This window comes from Mauremys reevesii, linkage group 1 (genome assembly GCF_016161935.1).
Source record: "Mauremys reevesii isolate NIE-2019 linkage group 1, ASM1616193v1, whole genome shotgun sequence".
NCBI classification, from domain to species: Eukaryota; Metazoa; Chordata; order Testudines; family Geoemydidae; genus Mauremys; species Mauremys reevesii.
This window is the reverse complement of record NC_052623.1, coordinates 168,189,630-168,208,550: the sequence shown is the minus strand read 5'-3', so window position 1 is coordinate 168,208,550 and position 18,921 is coordinate 168,189,630. Positions and strand designations below refer to the sequence as shown.

The 18,921-nt window shown below is 41.4% G+C and overlaps 2 protein-coding genes across 8 annotated transcripts in view; one reads left to right on the top strand and one right to left on the bottom strand.

Moving 5' to 3' along the window:
* The window catches only part of GART (phosphoribosylglycinamide formyltransferase, phosphoribosylglycinamide synthetase, phosphoribosylaminoimidazole synthetase), a 61,728-nt gene extending 45,530 nt beyond the window's left edge, over positions 1-16,198 (bottom strand). For 2 of the 3 annotated variants that reach the window (XR_005584629.1, XM_039488263.1), the window contains exons 1-6: positions 16,066-16,198; positions 12,548-12,670; positions 6,490-6,638; positions 2,507-2,602; positions 1,082-1,256; positions 33-144 (exon numbers count right to left, since the gene is read on the bottom strand). Coding sequence is in view for 2 of the 3 variants with exons in the window: in XM_039488263.1 (XP_039344197.1) it covers positions 33-144; positions 1,082-1,256; positions 2,507-2,602; positions 6,490-6,634 (528 nt within the window). In the remaining variant the exon portion in view is untranslated. Of the gene's footprint in view, positions 1-32; positions 145-1,081; positions 1,257-2,506; positions 2,603-6,489; positions 6,639-12,547; positions 12,671-13,621; positions 13,712-16,065 lie in introns of all 3 variants that reach the window. The other variant, XM_039488271.1, reaches the window with a different exon arrangement.
* An 80-nt stretch (positions 16,199-16,278) lies between these two features.
* The window catches only part of SON (SON DNA and RNA binding protein), a 60,687-nt gene continuing 58,044 nt past the window's right edge, over positions 16,279-18,921 (top strand). For 2 of the 5 annotated variants that reach the window (XM_039488240.1, XM_039488215.1), the window contains exons 1-2: positions 16,821-17,010; positions 17,698-17,864. In XM_039488240.1, coding sequence (XP_039344174.1) covers positions 16,886-17,010; positions 17,698-17,864 — 292 coding nt within the window. In that variant the 5' untranslated portion in view covers positions 16,821-16,885. Of the gene's footprint in view, positions 16,403-16,820; positions 17,011-17,188; positions 17,344-17,697; positions 17,865-18,921 lie in introns of those variants that run through there. The other 3 variants (XM_039488223.1, XM_039488250.1, XM_039488234.1) reach the window with 3 other exon arrangements.

Sequence of the window (18,921 nt, the reverse complement as noted above, 5' to 3'; positions counted from 1 at the left end):
AAAATGGGTATTTACACAACATTGCAACTCACCTGCATGATTTCATGCACAGCTTTGCAGGCTCCCTCTTTGTTAGTAGCCACAATTACTCCTTTGCCAGCAGCCAGACCACTAGCTTTTACAACCAGGGCAGGAAAGTCCGCGCTTTAAAAAAAGAGAAAATGACTGAGGGATTCCATAATAACCTTTCAGCCTCTGATGCATTTTCAAGTCCAAGCCTCCTACCTTCATGGATTTTGAAGGTTGAAAATAAGAGTTCATATATCCACTATATCACAATAGCCATTTAACTATGATTGAAAAAAAAAAAAACACATATAATCGAGTGTCTTCCCCTGTCAACCCACTTCACTACACTATTTCTGGTTGCCATTTCTTTCCACTGTTATCTGACACTACTTTTCTGACAGGGAAAATAAGCATTTTATTTCTGTTAGCAGTGCGGACCAATACTGTTACTGAGTGAACGGGACTGACTTCTGACTAGTGCAGTGGTGGGCAACCTCCGCCTGGTCAGGGTATTCCACTGGTGGGCTGAGAGACAGTTTGTTTACATCGAGCGTCTGCAGGCATGGCCGCCCACAGCTCCCAGTGGCCACAGTTCACCGTTCCCAGCCACTGGGAGCTGCGGGCAGCTGTGCCTGTGGACCGTCAATATAAACAAAGTGTCTTGCGGCCTGCCAGAAGATTACCCTGGAGTAGTAGATCACCAACAGGATTGCTAATGAAGCTTCAGTTGCACAAATTGCATTTCTACTAATAAAGCATGAACCAGAGAGAACCCGTTATGATTTTCAGATCCCAATCTAGGTTTGCATGGTTGGCAAGAAAAACAACAACATCTTTTCCCTTGTAATCTGAGCACAGTTGAACTGTCATTGAAGAGCAATAAATGTAGAACTCATACTGATGCCATTTTTGCAGGATTACTTTTAGAGTGTCTTTTGAATACATGAACATTGTGTCACTACTGAAAAGAATAACTGAATGATTAATGGGTTGCCAACTTTAGGTGCTTAACATATTGTAAACACACTACTGTAATGATAATAAAAGAGACTAAATATGAAAGTTTGTTTACCTAGTAATAAAGCTACAAGCTTCTTTAGGATTGGTGAATGCTTTCCATCTTGCAGTGGGGATCCCATGCCGGTCCAGAAAGGCTTTACAAAAACTCTTACTGGACTCTAGCTGAGCTGCCTTTGCTGTAGGACCAAAACATCTTACCCCAGCTCCTGTCAAGTCATCAACAATGCCTAGCAATAAAGATATTTAAGAGTTATTATTACTACAGTACTGAGCTGGTTTATAAGAGTTACAAGTTAATAAGGTTGTTGCTTTGTATAACCACTTTGACACATTAGTGAGTAAGAGCTAAAAACGCTGTGCCATGTATAGGATACATCATGGGGATTGTGCCGATTTTACCCCATGGATCTCAAGGGCAGTGTTTGCTGTAACTAGCAGGGGATGATCTGGGATTTAGGACTCTTGGGTCAGAATTTGTTGTTGCACCATGTAACTGCAGTAACACCACTTTGATACAACTCCTTTCCCCCTTTATTACAGCCCTCAGCCAGAAAGTCTATAGTAATCACTGGGGGAGAATATCGCATGAGATGTGAGAGAATCAAACTAAGACTTACAAATTCTGTAGGTAAGTCTCTATATGCTGACTTCCAAATCAGTCAGTCGTTTTCAAAAACATTTAATTTAATAAGTTAGTTAAGGTTGCTAAGTGACAACACTGACACATCATTTACAAACCCAAGCACTTAAAAGAAAAGATCTGAATAGTTAAGGACATCATACATTTTAAACTACATGCATAAGAACCCTCAGAAATGTGCATTTCATCAGAATACAACCATCTGGAACTTCAGGGAATAATGGGCCTGCATCTGTTCCCAATGAACACATTTGGATACTTGCTATTGACTTCAGTGGGAAGAGAAGAAAGCCTAATATTCCATTAATCTAGGGAACCTTAAAAGTCCCCCCACCCAAGATATGAAACTGGCCCTCAAACAAAAACAAAACAATATAAAAATCAAAAAATACACTGAGAACATTTGTTCAACCGAGAAAGTTATAATCAGGAGATTCTGGTTTCTATTCCTGACCGCCTGCATGACTTTGGGCAAGTCAATTAGAGACTGTTTTGCAGAGATGCTGTGCCCACCCACAAATCCTATTAACTTCAACAAACATTGCAGGTATTCAGCACCTCTAAAAATCAGACCTTTAATCACTCTGTGCCTCAGTGCCACATCTGCAAAACAAGAATATTAATACCTCCCTACTTCACAGCATAAATCAGTTAAAGTTTACAAGGTGCTCAGATACTATAATGCCACAGAAAGCCTCTAAATAAACACAAAACTATCCTCAGCAGTGGTAATTTTTTCTAGCATATATGAAGCAATACATTAAAACCCATAATTCCATGAATAGTTATATGGCAATAAGTGGGTGGAACTTTGATAACAATTTATTTTAAATTTACCAGCAGCAAGAGGAACTTCTGGGCCAACCACCACAAGTTTGATCTCATTGTCTTTGCAGAACTGGACAAGAGCGGCATGATTACTGATTGAGATGGCTGTCAAAAGATGCAAGAGAGATTTAAACAGAGAGTACAATGAAGAACAGAAGATTTACATATAAAATAAAAAGAGACAGCTTGCAAGAGACTAAATATCAAATTTTGTGATGAAAGCTCTGCAAAAAGGCAATATTATTCCACGACTTTTATCGAGAATAAATCCAACGTCAACAGTGGGGTGAGTCACCTGAACTCTCACATTTCTGAGCTGGATTGGTCATTTGCAATGGGAGCGAGAGCAGTCTGAAGCTACTCTCATCATTTGAGAAACAGAGCAAAAGCACACACCCTTTTAGTCCTGGGATATTTTGCTTTAAGCTTTTTTCTCTTTTCATGAGGTAGTGTTACTAACGAGGGTGCTATGCTGCATGTTTACAGAACGGGAAATATACTGAGAAAGGTGAGGGTTTTGCTGTATTTTAGGTTGCCACAAAAACCAAATTAAATCCACAGAATTATATCCTGATTGTTTAAACCCTTGAGTATTGAGTAGCAATACTGCAACTGGCAAATAAGAGCATCATGTCAGACTGCTGCACCACTGCTATGTGCTCACCCCAGCTCTAGGTGAGATTCTCTCTTGTGCCCAGCTTCTACTAAATGCAGCCAAATAAGAGGTGCTCTGTCAGAGAGACCTGATTATGGGTTTCTGATTCTCTGTCCCAGCACTGGCACAGGTTAGACTAGCTCGGGGAAAAAAATCAAGACATTATACTTCATACTGTATTGTCTTCCTGCAGAACTCGGCTAAAAACAGACATTATGACATACAAAATATTAGCAGAGGATCCACAGTATGTGCGAATGTCCCAGCAAGAAAGAACGATGAATGTTCGTGTATTATTCCGAAATGCAACTGTTTCACGTGCAACATAATTTTCATGACGGTGTAGGCTGAAAGGGAATATTTTTGTATTCTTTCTGAAACTATTCATTTGGCCTATGACTATTGTATTCTATCCTGAAGAAAGGAACACAGGCCAGAGTTTTCAAATCTGGGTGCCTAAAGTTTGACTCCTAACTCCATATTCAGGCACCCAAATAAAAAAAAGTCATCAGAAGTGTTGTACACCCAGAAATCCCAGTGAATTCAACAGGTGCTCATCATGTCTGTAAAACAAAGCACTTTTATTCTGGTGCCAAAATATGGAGTTAGCAGTGTCACTTTAGACACCCAGGCTTGAAAATTTTGGCCACTATGACTAAAGTTCGGGAAAACTGGTATTAGATTTTTTTTTTTGTTTAAAAGATCTGATATTCTTTTGTACCTCCATGACTTGCAAAATAAGTTACCCATAAAGCCACCTTTTTTGAGAGACAGGTGTTGTTTAACTGTGATCGGACTATAAACCTTTTGTGAAAGAGAAAACTGATTTTTTAAAAATTTGCATTATTTCCCTTGGAAAATCACGAGACATGGGATTTCAATGCTAATTAAAGGGTATCTTGTGCATCCTGCTGTACATTACTAACAAAGAGAGGGAAAGATAGACTTCCAGGACCAAATCTTGATTAGACTGAAGTCAGTGGCAACACTCCCATTGACATACATGGGGAAAAGATTAAATCCCCAGGCTTTAGAATATAATAAGGCTCACATGCCTCTGTGTAATTATTTCTCATTTTCTCACACACGCTGAAATCTAGACCGAGTTCCTGGCCTGAGCAGCGAGCGGGATGAAGCCTTCCCCCACAAGACACAGAATATTAATTCACACCTCCTCACAAATCCAGGTTATGCCCCTCTAATGCCTGAAGGGGCTTGGATTTACCCCTTAACACACATTCAATGAGGCTCCAGTCCAGCAAGGTACTTAAACGGGTGTTTGAGGGGACTATTCAAGTAGCTAAAATGATGTTCATGCTTTGTTGGATTGAGGGCTGGAATTTCCGATATGTAGACAGATGCATCATTTTTTTTACTGGGAAGGTGACAGAAAAGTGTAGTAATTCTTACAACAGTATTCTTTAAATTACATTTAATTTAATAATCTGGATCTCGTGCGAACTGGCTTTAACTTGATTTAACACAGGGACAAACCTCTTTAACATTGTGGATGCAGAGGAATCATATGATTTCCATGTGAACGCTCATTCCCTTCCCCTCACCCTCAAAGACAAGCAACAGATTTGTTCTGTTTGGCTGATGACACTGCAAACGGTCAAATAAGACAGAGAAAAATAAATATGGCATTTCTTTGGTTGAACCGTCAGGTGAAGTAAAAGTCACAGATCAGTGGTTTTCAACCTGTGGTCCGCAGACTATGTCTAAGGGGTCTGCAAAAGGTTGTCGTTACCATAGAACAGTGGTTTTCAAGCTGGGGTCTGCAGATTATGTCTAAGATTTCCAAAGGGGTCCGCACCTCCATTCAAATTTTTTAGAGGTCCGCAAATGAAAAAAAGTTTAAAACCACTGATCTAGAGCATTTATTTTACATACAGAATGTGTGAAATCTCTCATGGCTCATGTTTTCACGGGAGATGGTAAGCAGATTTTAGTCACATGTTATACAAGCATATATACAGCATGTATGTTTATATAATGCACATCTACACATATACTGCATTAATCTTAATTTTATGTGTAATAACATATTTCAAAGTATACAGTTTATGGCTATATTCATTGAAATATACGGAAACATAAGACAGTCATTAAAATATTCTCTTCAGTTGTGTGATCTAATGGAGCAAGTAATTCCTGGCTCCCTCTCCTGGGCTGAGTAATTATTCCTGCTGTCCCACTGAATCATTGTGTGACTTTAGGAAATCACTTAAGCCAACATTTTCAAAAGCCACCTCCAATTTTGGATGCTCAACTTTAAATAGTTTAGGTCTGACTTTTATAATTGATGACTACCAATTCCAATTCAAGCCAATTGATGCTATAGGTACTTAAAACCTCTGAAAAAGGTACCTAGAATTAATCTAACCTCATTATGTCCCAACATATAAAACATGGATAAGAAAATGTTCTTACCTGCAGCATTCACCCTTAAAAACTTGCTAATCTCTTAGGTAACTAAATAAGCAATATCTCAATATACACCTAACATTCCTTGTGGGCACAAGTGTGACCCAGATTACACACTTGTGCAAGGGGAGTAAGGAAGCATAAGGGGAGTAAGGCGGCACCAGAGTGGGATGCCTTGTCATAGGCAGGCTAGAAAGGATTAGATTTTTAATCGGTAAATGTCGATTTCACTGTATACACACACCCCGACAAAATACTTCCATCATCATAACAGAAATTAACAGATAAGCGAAGTAAGAAAAAAGCTGCTTGAGAAGTTATTAGAGTTGGATTTAAGGTGATTTACTTTGTACATTTTCATATGACGTTGACAATGTGTTTAATGGTTATGAAGCTTTAACTTTTTGACTCAACATCTGCTGTCATTAAATAACGATTGTCTGACCCCACCCCATGGTTTTCTGTAATTGTCAAAAATCAATACATTAAAAAATGCTTAAAAATAAACATTGATATTATCCATCAAAATTATGAGCAGGCTTGGCAGGATTCAGATATTTCTTTTATAGACAGCCGCTTCTGCAGGGCCTTTTGCTACACAAGAGGGTGGTCTCTTGCCTCCACATCCCCAAAGCAGCACCAGCATAGCTGAGCTGGTGCAGAGGGGGAAATAATCTGCACAAGATAAATTACAGTCCGAGTAAAGCTTTTTAATTACTTCTCACCCTATCCAAACATCACCTTTATAAGCATTCAGGGTCTGAAACATAAGAACTCCTATGACACTAATAGACAGAACCCTAAATTTACCAATGAACCAGTTTAGGCTCAACTACTGGTACTACACATTTAAAAACAAACAAACAAACAAACCAACCAACTATTTTAGGTTATCTTTTTAGTTTATTACCTGAATTTGAAATTTTTCCATTATTGGCTGTTCCTGCATTTCCTGGAGCGACTAGCACTTGTTTTATATGTGGTGACTGTGCTAATTTCCAGGCCAGGGCATGTTCTCTGCCTCCACCACCAATCACAAGCACTTGATCAGCCATCAGTCTGTGCAAAACAACCAAAGTAATAATATTCAGGTTAGGAAAGCAACAACATCATTGCGTACACTCATCAGCTAACATCTTTGGTCTGCAGAGCAGCAGAGGAACTCACTGCAAAGGCAGATGGCATTTTTGCCTGTTTCACATAATTGTTGTCCTGCAGTTTTGGATATAAATGTGGTGATCAAGAGAGCAAGGTAATGATAGCACTGGCTCAACCAAGCACAGCACAGTCCCCATAGAAGTTTTCCCACTGAGTTCTGCCAATGCACATCAGCACGTACCTCCTATACCACTCCCGGTTCTCTCCTTACCAGACTACCAACTGTACCAAATTACTCAGTAGTTTTATGACATGGATAAATGTTCACTAGTGGCCTGGCTGTGATTAATCACTGGACATTTTATACTGTGACCTAAATAGATTTCTGAAGCATATGAAAATGTCAAAGGTAAAGTCCCTTTGGACTAGTGAAGAATTATTTGCTAGTCTGTCTAGTGGTGTTGCTAAATGGGAGAGCTCAAGACTTCTCGCGAGTGATGTCTGAAAATCTTCTTAATACCTTATATGAAAATGAAAGGGTCTGAATGATGAAACGGGGAAATGTCTTCCAACCTCGATCTTCTTCAGGACAGAGCAACCGCATTCCAAACAAAACTTTACACACAAACACATGAAGCGCAGCAAGGACTCTGCAAGGAGCTGATCCGGGGTCTTTTCCGGCGTTCCCCAAAAATAAGTGGAAACACTCCCATAGATTTCAGTGAGAGTTAGCTGGGGGAACCTCCAAATGAACTAAGATTAACTCACATTACTTCAACGGGAGTTGATAATGCTTAGAGTCTTGCACGCTAAGGCTCAGCCTTTGCAACAATAAGAAGCTAGTTGCTGTAGTAAATAAGACATTATTTAAGCATTTCAGTGACATTTTATCTTTACGTTAAGTTTCTAAATGAATTAATAGAAATAAATAGGTATTCTAACTTGGAGTTTCTGAAAAAGAAAAAGCTAAAATTCCAAGATATTGACTAAATAATCTATAATCGAGGTTCTCAACCTTTTTCTTTCTCAGGCCCCTTCAACATATTATAAAAACTCCACAGCCCACCTGTGCCAAAATTGTTTTTCTGCATATAAAAGCCCGGGACAACGTCAGGGGGGGTAGCAATCAGGGCAGTTGCCTGGGGCCCCATGCCACAGTGGGCCCCCATGAAGCTACATTGATCAGGCTTCTGCTTCAACCCCGAGGGATGGGGTTAAGGGCCCTGGGCTTCAGACCCATGGGGTAGGGCTGCAGCTTTCCGCCCTGGGCTTCAGTGAGTCTAATGCTGGCCCTGTTTGGTGGCCTCCCTGAAGCCTGTTCGCAGCCCCCGACCTCTGGTTGAGAACTACTAATCTATAATATTCACAGCAGTCCAGTCTATCAGTTAGACCTTGAAGAAGCCATCCAGTAAAGGAGAATTAATTTAAGCAGAATGCCAGTAGCTACAAACCAGTGTTGCTAAGCCTGAATGTAAAAGGTACTAGCGGCAAGAAAGAGTTTTATTTTTAAAAAAACATAATACATACCAGGCAGTAGTTTATACACATATCAAACAGACAGAGTTAACAGTATTATTAAATAGTGAAAATAAAATTTTAAAAGCTTTCATGCAGAGGAAAGCAACCAGTGTCACTTTTATTTAATTCTTTTTAATGCTTAACCATACATTTCACGTGGTCAATAAGGGGGTCTTGTGTCTTTGCTGTCCAAACCATCTTACATTCATTAGGAGGAAGAACACCAATTAAATAAGAATTATATTCAAATTGAAAAAACAGCACTGTGTTGTAATCGTACCAACATGGCACTTAAATCCCATTCGTCTTCCTGCATTTCTTGAAGAGAAATGGTGATCAATCCACTCTTGTACATGTGTACAGTTTCATCCAAAGCAGGCCACAGACAAAAAGCATTTGGCACAGTATTCATGTTGGACATACATATTCACAAGCTCTATTTACAGAAGGCTAAAGACCAGAACTTTGATGTAAAAGTATAAGAAAGAACTGTCAGAGACCTAGTCTCCCCGAAAAATTCTTAGATTCTAAGTCTAGAAGGCACCATTGTGATCATCCACCCTGATCTCCTGTACAACTCAGGCCACAGAAATTCCCCTAATAATTCCTAGGGTACATCTTTTAGAAAAATCAATCAATCTTGATTTTAAAATAGTGATGGAGAATCCACCATGACCCTTGACAAATTGTTCTATGGTTAAAAAGTGACCTTACGACACCTGTGACTGATAGCAGGTTTTCAGTCAATCAGCAGGACAAGGTATGTGCCTCATACCCAAATCAGCCATATTTCATGAGAAATGTAGTTAGTCTGCTGAAAGCCTGACTCAAATCCTGCTACCTTCTCTCCACATAGCAGCCACCTAGTTTTTGTCCTTTTGGTGACTAGACACTAGAAACTTGTAATCCCTGGGAATTGTTACTATTCAGGGCATGGCTTCCACTACAAAGGGATCACTTAGTATAATGTTGTGAATATATATGAAAAAGCACGTTTTTAAACCTAAAAAGTCTTAATAGTAAATTGTGGGCACATTTTCCAGAAGATATTTCAATTCTATATGCAATAACATTTTTAAGTCTTGCACCAAATAGAAGACTCTTTCAGAGATGGAACATTTTAACTAAAACAAAAATAGTTTGAAGAATAAAGAAAAACCATGAACAAATCATGAATTCTGGGGGGAGGAGAAAAGAGTATAGAAAATTAAGCATGAAATACTTCTCCATTAGCTACAGAAATCTGGTTTTAAAAACTTATTTTCAGGTGCTCTAAACTGGTAGCTTTCCAAAACTACATGCTGATGAAACAGACACTGCAGATGTCTATAAAATATTTTAAAAATTACATTGACTGCAAAGTTACGTGTCCATTAAGAAACTACCTACTTACTTTCATGAAAAAAATTACCGTATTTTCTGGCGTATAAGATGACTTTTTATACTAAAAAACAACCCCCAAAAATCGGGGGTCGTCTTATACGCCGGGTATAAACAGCTTCGGCTACATACAGAACGTCCCTGTGCTGATACTGTATGTACCGCGCTGAGCCAATCCCGGCAAGCGGTGTATTCTATTAATGCATACAAAGCCTGCTTGGATTGGCAAAGGTTGTAATAGCCCGCCTCTCTGACTCAGCCAATCCGAGCAGGCTTAATAGATGACACCGCTCCCGTGAACGCTCCGCCCTCCTTCTCCTCCCCTTCCCCGGCTTCCCGCGAATCAAATGTTCGCGGAAAGCCTGAAACAAGGAGCGGGCAGGTAAGCCGGGTGTGTGGGGGAGGGGGTGGGACGGCTCCTCCTGGCCCTGGCCGAGCGCCCCAGCCCGGTCCCAGCCAAGCACCCCCAGCTCGGGCTGGTCCCGCCTGCGCAGCTCGGACCCGGCCCAGCTCGGGCCCCGCGGCTGCGGCGCCGGTCCCGGCCCGGGGAGCCGGGCCCCGCGGCTGCGGCGCCGGTCCCGGCCCGGGGAGCGGTCCGCGGCTGCGCTCGGTCCCGGCCCGGGAGCCGGGCCCCGCGGCTGCGGCTCTGACCCTGGCCCCCGGCAGGGGTAAGAGGCCAGGGCCAGGGCTGGGACTGGGGAGGAGGGGTTGGATCGGGCAGAGGTTCTGGGGGGGCAGACAGGGGATGGGGAAGGGGGGGTTGGGTAGGCGCCGCGTGGGAGTTCCTGGGGTCTGTTGGGATGGTGGTGGATGGAGTCGGGGCAGTCAGGTGTTGCCTCGGAAGGGGGGGTAGTCTTATACGGCGAGTATAGGCCAAAACCTATGTTTTAACTGGAAAATTAGGGGGTCGTCTTATACGCCCAGTCGTCTTATATGCCGGAAAATACGGTAATGTTAAAAAAAATTCACACTGGTGCTAGAGATGGTCTAATGAAAAATCATCAATTATAGCGAAAATATTTGATGTGACAGGTAAGCAAGTAAAAGGAAAAAGGGAAGAAAGGTTAAGGGACTGGCCACAGTGAAGGATAGTAATCTAAGAGGAAAACATTTTTTTCCTTCTTTAAAAAGAATATAGTGTATTAGGCAGTTATCTCTTACTCCTAAATGAGTCAAATCCAATAAGCATGTTCCCATGTCAGTGTATGGAACCTCATAGCAGAACAATACAGACTTGAAGAGCAAGGTTATCATGAGAGCCACAGAAATTAAAATACATGCTTTAAAGATTTATTTTGCAAAAGTCAATCCATTAGTGCTTGACACAGAGGCTGAAAGGAGGACAGAGAATGTGCTTAACGCTAAGTGACGCTGATCTGAGAGAAGGGATACTCAATAGCCGGACACACAATGACAAAAGAGAAAGGCAGTCTCCAGTTAAATTGATGCACCCACTCCCAATGCCACCGCCCCACTGGCTACACCACACCAAAGAGATAAAATAATCTGCAACAATTATTGATTCACATTTGAGTTAATAAAAACCTCAGTCCAGATTTCTGGCCCCTCTAGGGCACAGAGGATGCATGAATCTGGCTTCTGATGATTCTGATTATGTAAGAGGAAATCCCTAAGTGTCATCCAGTAGGCCAGTGCCAGAAGTGGAAATAGAACCCAGATCTCCTAAATCCCAGTCCAGTGCTCTCTCAGCAAAGTAACTCTAGAGCAGGGTGACATGGCAGAAGCAACAGATGATAAAAATTACTTTGGTGGGGGAAAAAAAGGATTTAGCTTTTTAGAAGGAACTCGGATCATTATGTCATAACAGTTATACCTTGTCTCAAAATTATTCTTAAAGTACAAGCAGTCACCTGAAGCCATATTCTGCATCCTAATTTAGGGAAAACAACTCACTGAAAAAACAGTACTAAAAAAAAATCAGTGGGTGTTTTAGTGGCCTCATCCCAACAGGTACTCAAACCTGTAACCCTAATTATATTTAGTGAGACTTCAGAGTGCTTTCAGGATCCAGACCTAAGCAAAGATTGCAGAATAAGGTCTAGAGAGAATAAAAGAAAGAAAAGAAGCATTTTCCTTCCTGCATAAATATTGTCAACATATATACTTACATATTGAAAGTAAATATACTTTAAAAATTATAACAAATATCAGCAAATTTAACCACTAATTTCAAGCTTCCCTAGCCTAGCTGAATTTAAAGAATTTATGAGGACAATACCAGTTTTGGTAGCACCCGAAATTTGCAAACTGAGGGGAAAGAATAAAAGTAGATTGAAGATCAAACCAAGATAGATCAAAAGTTTAATACTCACTTTTTAAAAAGCAAATATTTTCCTACTTGTTTAAAGCCAAAAAATAAAACAGTGTAGCATTTATAGAATACTAACATAACAAGCCTGTATGTGTGCATAACGAAAGAAACAAAATTGAAATTTCTAGTTTCTGAGAGGCAATTCTGACCAAGAGTAAGAATAGCTATTTTTAAATTCATATAAATAAAAAATAACCTATTACCCTTAAAAATAATAAAACAAGCAGTAGAAGAAACAACTTGCAGTTACAATAATTACAATGCTAACACCATAGTGTTTAAATTAAACACACCCACCCGAGTTTGTTATAGCTATGTAAGAACAAATGTTGCGTGTCTTACTCATGCAAGTAATTCAGTTGAAAGGGAGGGTTCACATAAATACAGTAAGCATGGTTTGACATTCAAAACGCTGTTCCTACAACAGTGCAGAGGAAAAGCCATTTTACGGAAGATCAAACAGCACAGACTAAGCACATGGCCGAGATCACAGAATAAGTCTCCTCTTACAAATTTGTCTCTTAAAACATTGTTTCTTTCAAATGCCTCACTGCAGAACCTACACGTGCAACTCCGCTAGCATCCATGCAAAACGTCCGTTAGCTAGAACACATTTCTACAAAATGAACGAAACACTTACTGCAGCAAGAGAGCAGAGCACGTCCGCCCGCCAGACTGCGAGACCTTTTGCGGCAATTTCGGCAAACGACAGACAAGTTCCCAGAATTCTCTAGCAGCATGAAATGCTCGTGCTTGATTAACCCTTTAGGCGGAGGAAAGGAAAAAGCAACGAATGGGAGGGATTGTAAACGGAGAAAGAGAACTTTTTATACTAATAAATCAAGGAAATAAGAAATAGAAAGCTGAGACTGAATGCCACTAACAGTTCGCAGTCTATCTATGCATGAAGTTAGGGATTTTAGAGTCATTTATTTACAGCAGGCAGCTCTTTTGACACATACAGGCTTTGGAGCTGCAAGGAGCTCTGGACAGGAGGATCAATGTGTCCATGGTGTGCCCCATTGACTTCAATGGGGCTCTTCATAAATGTAGTGATCTGCCTATGTAGATCTGATTGCATTATCCGGGTGGCACTCTAATAGACAGTGAAATAATTCCCCAAGGGAACTAGTTGAGCCCCATCCTGACTACGTTTAAAACTAGATAAGACAAACACCAGAAAATGTACAACAGTGAATAATTTTGCATTGTAAGGTTACAGACTACAGCTAATAGATCTTTTTCATCTCTAGATTATTTGATTCTATGACATAATGGAGGAAATATAACATCACTCTGAGTCTATAGTGAAACATTCATAGTTAATGAGTTAATTGGATGATACTCTAGTAAGACTAGTACTGCTTACTATTTTACTGGGGAAATGCTCTTGGGAATATTATAGTATTAAATATCAACAAATAATTAATATCCTATACTTATTGTATCTATCAGCTTTAATTATGATGAAATGTGGGGATACTGTAGCATGTTAAATTTAGCATTAAAATGGTACAAAGGCATAGGTGCTGGATTTAGGAGTGCTGCCACACCCCGTCTTGAAGTAGTATTAACCAACCCAATAGGTACATGGTTTCCACAATCAGCACATCCATTATAAAAATTGTTCCAGCAACACTGCGCAAAGGTGTTATTCATCTTGCTGCAGTTTCTTTGCTTTCCAAGAGTCGTAATACAGTTGTGAAGGACTCACTCTTTATTGAATTTTGCTCATATCTTGATAGGAGTAAGTAGTTCCTCTGAATGCAAATAGGAGTTGTGTATGCATGAAAAATGATATGCTCTGAAAAGGCACAGTATCATGTTGCATCAGATCTTTTAAAATTATGAGTATCAAAATAAAATATTAGTTTATTAAATACTTTTACATATATGTGTAACTCAAAGAATCATTGGTTTAAAAAATAATCCCACGATCAAGCTCTGGAGTAGCTTTCATCTTGTAAATGGTACAATTGACTTCAATAGAACTACTATGGGGAGAAAAATTATTCCAGAGCATAAACAATTGCAGTATTGGGCCCTAAACTGGTCAACAGTAATTGATCTATATATAATCACTATGGCCTTGTATGAACTAAAAAATATATGTTTTTTTAATTTGAGTTTGCTTAATGGAACAAGTTCAATTCAGTTGAAAATCTCAATTACCACCAATCTAGATTAAGTTGTTACACTGTCTACACTAGTGTTAAACCCAGTTTTCAATTGACCTAAACTACTTTGATTGCGCTAACTCAATTGAAACAAAACATCTTTTTTCAGTCTAGACAAAGTCTGTGTGAGAGATTTGAAATAAATGATTCAGTCTGACAATTTTTCACACCCATGAGATTTCTTGGTAATCCTCTCATTCTTGTCTAAAGTATGTGTGATATTGTCACAGTAGTATTAAATGCTTTAATTCTTATTTATCAAAGGTGCCTCTGTCAGAGTTATAGGTGCTGCATAATTATTAAAAACTGAATAGATCTATTATGGTATAATGAAGACCTTTTGATGACAAAGTCCAGTAACATCTAGCCCAGTATCCTGTCTTTCCACTGGCCGTGGGTATTCACCCACGAAAGCTCATGCTGCAAAACATCTGTTAGTCTATAAGGTGCCACAGGATTCTTTGCTGTCTTCCTACAGTGGCCAATGCCAGATGTTTCAAATGGAATGAATAGAACATGGCAATTGTCCATCTATATATCCCATTGCCCAGTTTAAGCATCTGGCAGTCAAAGGCTTAGGGACACCCAGAGCATGGGGTTGCAGCCATGACCATCTTGGCTTACAGCCTTGATGGACTTTTCCTCCATTAACTTTAATTATTTTTTGAAACCTGTTAATAGTTTTGGCCATAACATCCCCTGGCAGTGAGTTCCACAGGTTGACTGTGCATTGTGTGAAGTACTTCCTTTTATTTTAAACCTGCTGCCTATTAATTTTGTTGACCTTCGATTCATGTGTAATGCAAAGGGATGAATAACACTTCCCTATTTACTTTCTCCACAGCATTAATGATTTTATAGACCTCTATCATATTCCCCCAATAATTGTCTCTTTTCCAAGATGAATAATCCCAGTCTTTTTAATCTCTCCTTGGAGAGAAGCTGTTCATACCCTTAATCGTTTTTGTTGCTCTTCTCTATACTTTTTCCATTTATAATTTTTTTGAGATGGTGTGACCAAAACTGCATGCAGTATTCAAGGTGTGGGCGATTTATATTGCAGCATTATATTTTCTGTTTTCTTATATATTCCTTTCCTAATGGTTTCTAACATTTTATTAGCTTGACTGCTGCTGCACATTGAGTGAATGTTTTCAGAGAACTATCCGTGATGACTCCAATCTCTTTCTTGAGTGGTAACAGCTAATTTAGACCCCATCATTTTGTCTGTACAGTTAGGATTATACTTTCCAATATGCATTACTTTGCATTTATCAACACTGAATTTAAAATGCCATTTTTGTTGCTCAGTCACCTAGTTTTGTGAGATACCTTTGTAACTCTTCACAGTCTGCTTTGGACTTAACCATCTTGTAGCTGAAAACACAGTAATTTTCAGTTAGCACTGGGGCACATTCTGCACTAATATATATACTGCATATAACCGCACTATCATCAAAAGGTCTTCATGGGGACAACAAATAGCACTGAATTTATCCCATGGCATAGACTATAAATAAGATCTCAGCAGCAATTGATTTGCTGTTAAATTAGTGTAGGTTGGCTTTCCAGAAATGGTCGCACATACAGCTTGTCTTGAGGACATATACAATGTATAGAATTTACTTTGGGTAAATTAATATTTGAAAATTTAACTTTGTCACCCAAGAATACAGAATCATCACATAACTGTATGCCATCACCCAATCTGACTATTTTCTCTCACAGACCAAATAAGGATGCATCAGTGGCACACCAAAATATGTGTGTGAGAAAGTGCTTTGGGGATAATATCCCCAAATATCTGCCACAAGGGCAGCTGGATTTAGTGCGGATGATCCGTTTGTAGTGATGATCTAGTAAAACATTTCCCAAACCAGGCACTGTCTGGCTAGCGGAGCCAAGGCAGAGGCTGACTTTCAGGTTGGGGTTTATTTATTTAACTGAATTTAGTTCTGGATTCCGGTCCCCCCTGACAAACCTGCACACGCAGGTCAGATCCAGGCTTCCCTAAGAGCTGGGGTTTCCCTCACTCTCTGTAAACACGCGCTGCCCTGTGCGTGACTTTACACAGCTGCTCTCTGTGTGTGTGTGCTGCCATCAGCGCACGGAGCCGCGCCGCACCCCCGGCTGCAGCGGTCACCCGCCGTCTTTCTCTCGCGCACGGGAGGCGCAGGGGCAGTGCGGGGCCTGGTGCGGCGGCGCTGCCTGAGCCCCATGGCGGAGCTCCCACTGGCTGCGGCGGGCCCGGGCGCGGCCGGCGGCGGCGGGCTCGGGCTCCAGGCGGTCACGGCCCCGGATCCCCGGCCTGCGCGGAGGTGAGTGGTGCCGGGCGTGGGGTTCTCCCGCGGGCGGGCGGGCAACCGAGCCCCCGCCGCGCGCCGACAGGCGGACGCGATCCCGGGGCAGGCCGGGCCGAGCCCCGCTTACTGGCCCGGTGGGGGAGGCGGGAGGGGGCCGCGTTTCATCCCGTGGGTGGAGGGGCAGCGCGGCCCCCGCGCCCACCGGCGCCCTGTGTGGAGGGGGGGAGGGGACTCGGTGCAGCAACATGGCTGCCGGGGCCCGTCCTCCTCCCCAGGCACCTGCGGGGGGAGGGGAACGTCCACGGGCCTTCCCCCCCCCCCGCGCTCTATGGTTCCCTGTGGGGGCAGAGCGGCTGATTGATGTCCCGTCATGCCTCTGGTGCCACAGAGGGCGACCAATGGCGGGAGGGCATAAAGGGAACGCGTCAGCGGGGGGGGGCCTGGCCCGTGGCTTCTTGCGCTGGTGCATTGTGGGGTAGTGGAGGACCCGCGTTGCGGATGGAGGGGGAGTCGAGCCGTGGGGCTGTCATGGCGACTAACATCGAACAGATCTTTCGGTCCTTTGTGGTCAGCAAGTTCCGGGAGATCCAGGAGGAGCAGGAACAGCAGCAGCAGCTGGGCGGGTAACGAGCCGGCTCGGGGCCGCGGGGGAGGCGGAGAGGAGCCTATTGGGCGGGGCGTCGGGGGGGGGGCGGGGAGAGGTGTCCCGGGGGCGGTGGGAGGGAGGGTGAGGGTGGGGGCGGGGAGGGATAACTAGGGGCAGTTAGGTGGGGGAGGGGCGGCCGTTGCGGGTCACTCGAACGTACAGGCCCTGGCCCGGCGCGCAGCGGCGACATCCGGTTATGGTGCAACTAGGCCGCTGCCCCTCCGGGCGCTCCAGTTTTTCAGTGAAAATAACAAGTTTGGGTGGGCTAATTTCGCAATGCTTTGATGCTCCTCACAACACGTGCACGCTGGTGTGTTTTCAGTCTGGAAAAGAGTGCTGGGGGGGGTGTTGGGTTTGTTTGTTTTTTTGGGCGAGGGGAGGGAAGACAAACGAAATTTCTGTGTTGTGAAAAGGCCTGGGATGAAAACAGTGAGAAAATATTTTCCTCCCTTTGGCATAGTTCTAGTGGCTAACAAAGTATTTTGTCTAAGAACGCAGAATAAAACAAACCAAACAATTAATATTTCACTAAAGTGTGAGGCCTCTTCAGGAAGCTAAAATATTCTTTAGAAGGTTTGGCTGTAAGAAATGTGAATAAATTACCTTTAAAAATAAAAATAAAGCTCGAAATTACTTGAATTTTGTTAATATTTTTCTCGGTTAGTGGAAAGGTAGAAGGCCAGCAGAATGGTGAAACAATCCCAGCTGAGCAAGCAAACACTTCAGATGACACAGTTACGGGTGCTGGGAGTCTTCAGAATGATCAGATAGTTCAGAAAATAGAGGAAGTACTGTCTGGGGCCCTTGATACAGAGCTACAGTGTAAATCAGGTAAATGAAAATGCTTAAACATTGAAAATATGTTTTTCTTCAAGGGGACACCATCAAGAGTAAATCTAGACAGTTTTTCTGAAAATGAAATAAAAGTTTCTAGTGCTACTTGTGCCGTGCACTTCCCTGATACTTTTTATGGTTTTATAATATTTTACATATATGTAAAAATGTAATATATTTTACATATATAATAATACTCTGAAACTGATTATCCACATAGTGCTGTCAAGTGCACAGATTAAGAGAAAAGTAATCTTCCCCCCTTATTTCTTTGTTATAGTAATATTCAACTTTATTTGTGACAGTAACAGGATAAAAAATCAGATAATATAATTTTTTTTCTTAGTTGACAAATGCCTCTTTAAATATTACTTATGAAATAAGGCATGTAACAATTCAATAAATATCTTCTTCAAGGCATTGTTGTGCAGTTCTAACTCTGGCAAAACTTTCTGAAATCAATGGAAGTTTTGCCTGAGTAAGGTCTATAGGATTACTCGTCACATCATTTATCAAACTACAAAATTGTATGACCAAGTATATTAATCAGATAGCAAGGTATGAAATAAAGTAATTTACTGGTGGTGGTATTAGTGAATAATGTACTTATAATTGGAAAAAAACAGGCATCAGCTTTCTGTTGCTTCAAATGTAATACACCAAATAAAATACCTGTATAGACCCTCTGATAACAGTGAATCCAGCAAAAACGAGTCCTGCAAGCATTGTCTACATTTGAGTAGTTCCAGTGATTTCAATGGGATATTCACATGAGTAAAGTTACTTGTTGGCAGTATTGGGGTCCTGCTTGATTACAAAAAATGCATTTTCATTGTTTTGTCATGGAAATGAGAGGACTGCTGTGCACTTGGTAAGTATAGATTCTGAGTGTTTCCACAGAAGACAATGTACAACTTTGTGGTTGATTTTTGATCTGAATAATCTCAAAGGCTACATTTGCAATTTTTTCTGATGTTTCTTCTTTCCATAATGTACTATGGCTTTTCTGCACTGAACATTTTCAGAAATCTTCCTTGCAGTTGGTGTAGGACTG